This window comes from Periplaneta americana, chromosome 7 (genome assembly GCF_040183065.1).
Source record: "Periplaneta americana isolate PAMFEO1 chromosome 7, P.americana_PAMFEO1_priV1, whole genome shotgun sequence".
Classification (NCBI taxonomy): Eukaryota; Metazoa; Arthropoda; class Insecta; order Blattodea; family Blattidae; genus Periplaneta; species Periplaneta americana.
In genome coordinates, this window is record NC_091123.1 from 30,084,916 (window position 1) to 30,090,915 (window position 6,000).

At 34.1% G+C, this 6,000-nt stretch overlaps 1 protein-coding gene across 2 annotated transcripts in view; it reads left to right on the top strand.

Annotated features, from left to right (window-relative positions):
* The window catches only part of LOC138703025 (uncharacterized), a 601,413-nt gene extending 595,686 nt beyond the window's left edge, over positions 1–5,727 (top strand). Inside the window, exon 2 of one of the 2 annotated variants that reach the window (XM_069830535.1) lies at positions 5,284–5,727. In XM_069830535.1, the coding sequence (XP_069686636.1) occupies positions 5,284–5,418 (135 nt within the window). In that variant the 3' untranslated portion in view covers positions 5,419–5,727. Of the gene's footprint in view, positions 1–5,280 lie in introns of both variants that reach the window. The other variant, XM_069830534.1, reaches the window with a different exon arrangement.
* The last annotated feature ends 273 nt before the right edge of the window (positions 5,728–6,000 follow it).

Sequence of the window (6,000 nt, forward strand, 5' to 3'; positions counted from 1 at the left end):
GGAAGTTCAGGGCAGGAGCAAAGCGAGGATAGACGGGGACGTTCGCTTCCAAAGTACCTTCACCGTTTACTGTACCGTATTATTTACGTCGTAAGCAGAGCAAGTACGAAATTTCATAAGTTTCTCACCATCTCCCAAGGAGAACAGTCTATATTACCTCACCCAGTGTTGATCCATCCACCCATTCTGTACATTACTCTGTCTATCAGTCAATCCAGTTTCTCGTTTTTCCATTCTCCTATCTAACCTCGAATCCATAATCCATGACCATGCATCCATTCATAATCCACCTAAGCACGTTTATCAACCATTTTATTATGCACCGATCTATTATACATGCTGGCTTTGCATCTATCATCCGTCTATAAATATTGATCAGTCATTCATCTGTAAGTATATGGGTCTAACTTTTACCTATCTGTTTATGCATCCATACATTAATCTATAATACATCTAGCTATAAATTTGTGCATATATCTGATTATACATCCATCTATCACCCACTTCATTACGCATGGATGCATTCATATTATCCAAATGACTATGCATTTATGCATTGTTCTTTCATCCATCTGACTATGTATATATACATTAATCTATCATCAAGCTGACTATGCATCTGTACTTACCCATCTGACTGTACTTCTATGCATTCATCTTCCATCCATCTGATTCCACCTATGCGTCCATCTATCATCCATTTGACTGTGTATCTGTGCATTCGTCTATCATCCCTCTGCTTGCGCATCTATGCGTTCATCTATCATCCATCTGACTGTGCAGTTATGCATCTATCTAATTATGCATCTATGCATTCACATATAAAGTTATGTATTGATCTATTATACATCTGTACATCTACCTGATTGCGCATCTGTGCATTCATCTATAATCAATTTGATTATGCATCTATGCATTCATCCATAATCCATTTGACTGTGAATTTATGGACTCATCTGTTATACATTTGTGCATCTATCTCATGACACGTCTATGCATTCATCTATCATCAATTTGACTGTGCATCTATGCGTTCATCTATCATCCGTATGACTATATAAATCTATGCATTCATCTATAATCCATTTGACTACGCATCTATGCATTCATCTCTCGTCCATTTGACTACACATCTATGCATTCATCTGTAATCCGTCTTACTATACATTTGTGCATTTATCTATCATCCAACTGTGCATTTATGCATTTCTCTATCATCCCTATGCATTCATCTGTAATCTGTCATCTTATATCCATGTATCCGTCTCCCTTTTCGTTAATTTTTTTATCAATTCATTCAAGCATACATGTCTTCAATCACACATCTGTCTGCCAATCTACTCATATTTACTGTATTTGCTATTTCACTTACAAATACGTCAATGCATAAAGCATTTAGCCATCAGTCTAATCAAAAAAATATATGAGTTAGTCAACCAATTATTATTAAAATAATTGATTAAGTCATCCATTCAGCCACTCATCACACATGATACAATAAGCCAAAAAAATACAGTGACTTCATGCTATCTAGTGAGAGTTTCAGTGGTTATCTCTTCGTTCCACAGAATGTCACTTTTTCTAATTACGAAGCTTGTGACCACCAACTGCTAAGCAGTTTTCTTTTTCGAGTGACTCATTGCAATTTTAAAATGTTCAATTCTTGGAGCAATGTAACATATTATGCGATACCAATTCTACTTTTGTCTTCTTCAAGAAAAAAAATAGGCCTACTTGTTGCTTTGTTTGTTTATATCATCGGTGGAGTTTAATGACTCATCTGGAGTCTTCGACATGTCATATAGGAAGCTTATTACGCGGTGTTTGTTTTATTTTTTAAGTTATATATTTGTGTGAACTCTGCTAGCAAGGAAGTGCTTTTATAGGAAAGCGGCGGAGAATTTTGTTTTCTCTGGTAACACGTCCTGAAAGCTCCAGTCGGGAAGTGGTGCTCCAGGAAAACTGAGTCAATAGTGTGTGGGTGTACGAGAGCGAAAACACAGCCTACGGAGGGAGCACTCGCGATAAGCACGCATTCAAGTCACTTGTCCCGGAATTGTTTTCTTTTGTTTAAAATCCTCAAAGTAATTTTAGCTAATTCCAGGTTCAGTCGTTACTTTGCCGTAGTTAAGACATTTCACTGTAGAGAAAATGTCGTCAGACGGCTTTGAATAAATAATGCCACTTTGTAAGTACAGTTTGTTTCGGTTAATTGGTCTACATCGGGCCTCTCGTACAATTAAGTCAGTGAGGTCAAAGGAAGCGCATTTTTCTGACCTTGACGTCGTGCGCGGGCATCAAGCGCTAAGTATGGAAAGAGGAAGGGTTGTGTATATGAATAAGCAGCCTGTTGGATTAAGAAAAACAGTAGTGCACAAACTTCAAACGGAACGTGAAACTTTATGTCGTTATTTTTATATGGCTTCTTTCTGTTTGATATTATCTATATTGTCTGTAAAACAAAAGTACTAATACCAATTTCTTAATATTGCAGTTGTATTTTAAATGTTAATAACATAATAAAGAGATAAGAAGGAATATTCCCATAAATTCCGTAGTACTATAATATTATACTGTATTAAGTGGATGAAACACATCATTCATAAAGAAAGTGATATCCCAAAAAAGAGATTGAGTATGACATGACAAGTTGGGATTAATATTAATGATACCTTTAGCCCTATAAAATAATCAATAAAGTAATCAAAACAATATTACAGTACAAAGCAAAGTTACCTAGGTGCTGTATGTGTTTTAAGTGTAACTAATATTCCGTAACAAAACTCTTATCTCATTATGCTTTTAGTATTATTAGTATTTATTTATGTAACCTGGTAGAGATAAGCCGTCAGGCCTTCTCTGCCCCTCTACCAGGGGTGATATTGGTGAGCAACTTCCTATCATCAAAATATTAAATTATTTTCTCGAAATGTGCTGAATCTATACAGCTGACATTCTTACAACACATGGGCACGTATCTTTTGCTTATGATGTAACAGTAGTTGCTTTGTTAATTCATTTCCTTACAAACAATTTCCATGCGAATATTTTCAAAATTTTCAATACACTATCTTCAGTAATAGCCTACGTATTTACGGTATATTAAATTTACGAAAACTTTCTGTAAGGCTACTATATAAATAGGCTTATATCTGAAAATTTCACTTTTCTATAAAGAAAGTTGAGAAAATATTTATTTTGAACAAAAAAATCAAACTTGTGAAAAATGAGCATTAAAATTAAAATTTATATTTTTATAATGCACTTACACTTCCAGACAAATCTAAAAATTAACATGGATACAGTTTTAATAAGTTCTCTTCCCTTTATCTATTGAATCAGTGCTGGCCATCCCTGTATATAGCTCGACCAAGCGGCATATACCACTTCTTTCGTCTGTCTCTTTCCTTTCCACTGTAAAACGCTCAGGCTCTCCTGAGCTCTAAGTCCGCTCTTGCTCCTATGGGCATCAATTGACATCACTGAATTAAGCGATTGGTTCAATTATGAAAAACGTTCTTCAATAAGATACATCGCAGCTTAGCAACTTATCAGAACAGACTGCAAAACGTTGAAACTAAAGGCTATCTTTTACTGAATACAAATACATAAATATCGCCCTGATGTCTACCATGTGACACGCTGCACACATTGAGTGTCTGTGAGGTATGCATTATAAAATGTTTGAGTTGCTTTTTCTTGTGTCACTATTTTCATGACAAAGACGAGATACCCGTTTATAATTACGGAGCTTTTCTGTGGACACTTTGACCCTAGTCGTTTCGCAATGCACTACATCCATCTTCGCTCAGGACATATATATTCGGGAGAAGTGGAGTGGGGGTGAAATTAAATGCTTCTTAATAACCCTTGTAAATTAAAAGGGATATTAAGGAAAGATGGTTGTAGTATAAAAAATAAAAAAAAAAAAGTGCCTGAAATTAGATTGGCATAGATATTGTCCTAACAATCGTAACTTTTAAATTTTTTTGTGCTCAATAAGGGAACTTTTGGCTGTTGAATTAACCTAGAGTGGTTGTCTTATACTACATTGTAAGTTAGAAATGAATATTTTAAAGATACTTTTTGTAATTATTATTACATGACTATTCATTGGGATACTTTATTAATTTTCTATAGTTCTAATAGTTATGAAATTTCAGCCCCTTGTTGTCACAGGACACTAAAGTATAACAAAAAAACTAACACAAACTTTTCTGTTATGGGTATAAAATTATATAATAAGATTCCCAGTCAATAATGTAATTTAGCTATCAAATTTTTAAAACTAGATTTTATTGGTTATCAAACAATTCTTTTTACTCTGTTGGTGTGATTTATAAACAGAAATTCGAATGAAATTGTTTTTAATAAAAAAAAATTAGTTATATTTTCTTAGTATTAATATATCGTATGGGAATTGTTTTAATTAATTTTTGTTTTAATCATTTTTATTTTTATTTTGTGTTTTTCAAATCTATCATTTGTCACGAAGCATGTTACTTTTATGTTTAAGTGACCTAATAAATTAAATTGAATTTAATACAATATCATTTATGTCCATTATTTTTGTGCTACGGCTCAAATGAATAGTAATGATTAAAAAAATACTGTTTTCCGTTTAGAAAAATTAACACAAATCAGATTTTTTTTATATTTCAAAATAAATACATCATTAAGATTATCATACAATATGCATTAACATGCCCTGGAAATTTCATAACCATAAGTCAAATAGGGTCGGCCTCGGTAGTGCAGCGCAGTTGGTATAACGCTGACTTTCTAAGCTCGAAGTTGCGGATTCATTCCCGGCCCAGGTCGATGGCATTTAAATGTGCTTAAATGCGACAGGCTCATGTCAGTAGATTAACTGGCATGTAAAAGAACTCCTGCGGGACAAAAATCCGACACACCGGCGACTCTTATATAACCGCAGTTGCGAGCGTCGTTAAATAATAAAATATTTTTTTAAGTTAAATAATTTATAAAGAAAGAGTACCAATAGATTGAATCTAAAAAAATTAGCTTTAAAGTTAAAAAATAATAATTCCTAGTTTTCTCCATTTTAAGCTACCTAATTTAATAGCCAAAAGTACTCTCATTCAGTACAAAACATTTAGAAAAGCTACCAATATTAGAACCAAATCTATGGCAATGTGAGTTCAGATAATTTCTTCTAAATTTCCACACGCCATAAGAACTATCTTCCCTTAACATCCATGTTGTGGTTGCTCTCAGCTGATTCGTCGGTGCTAAGGGAACTGTTTTGTTTTATTACAGCAGGAACGGACAATGGGAAACGCCAACGGCACGAGTCCACTGGATAACATGCGGAGCCTGGAGCACTACCTGAACGATCTGATGCGAGGCGCAGGGGACACCCCGGACCACCTGAAAGGCAAGTACATCCCCTCATAATCAAGATTATTCCTACAGTTATAAAGCACTTCACATAAAATGCCAATATGAACTCAATTAGTGTTGGAGATGTTACTTTTTATTTTTCATTATGGAGAATTAGATTAATTGGTCGTAAACTTCATGAAATAAACATCGGTAGAGCCCTGAAAGTAATGGAATGGTGGTGACATATTGCACGAAGTAGCAGTAAAAAGAAATAAAAGTAACAAATAGGATCACAGGAGGAAAAACATAACATTTGAGAAAGAAGATAAATATGACAAAACGGGGGAGTATAAGAGGAGCAATATAAGAAAATATTGACTATGGAAGAATACGAACTAGAACAACATCGTGTAAATAAATGATCGTCAACTAATAGTACATTATGCAACGAGCCTATAATGATAGTAATTAAGACGCGAGTATGTTTGTTTATGAAACGAGCGCAAGCGAGTTTCATAATTTTCATACGAGCGTCTTAATTACCATTATAGGCAAATTTCATACGACTTTTTATGCTCGACCATATTTCTAACTTGAAATTATTCAGAAGTATTCATTTTATTTGTATCTGACTGAAGATCGGAAGTGACTTTG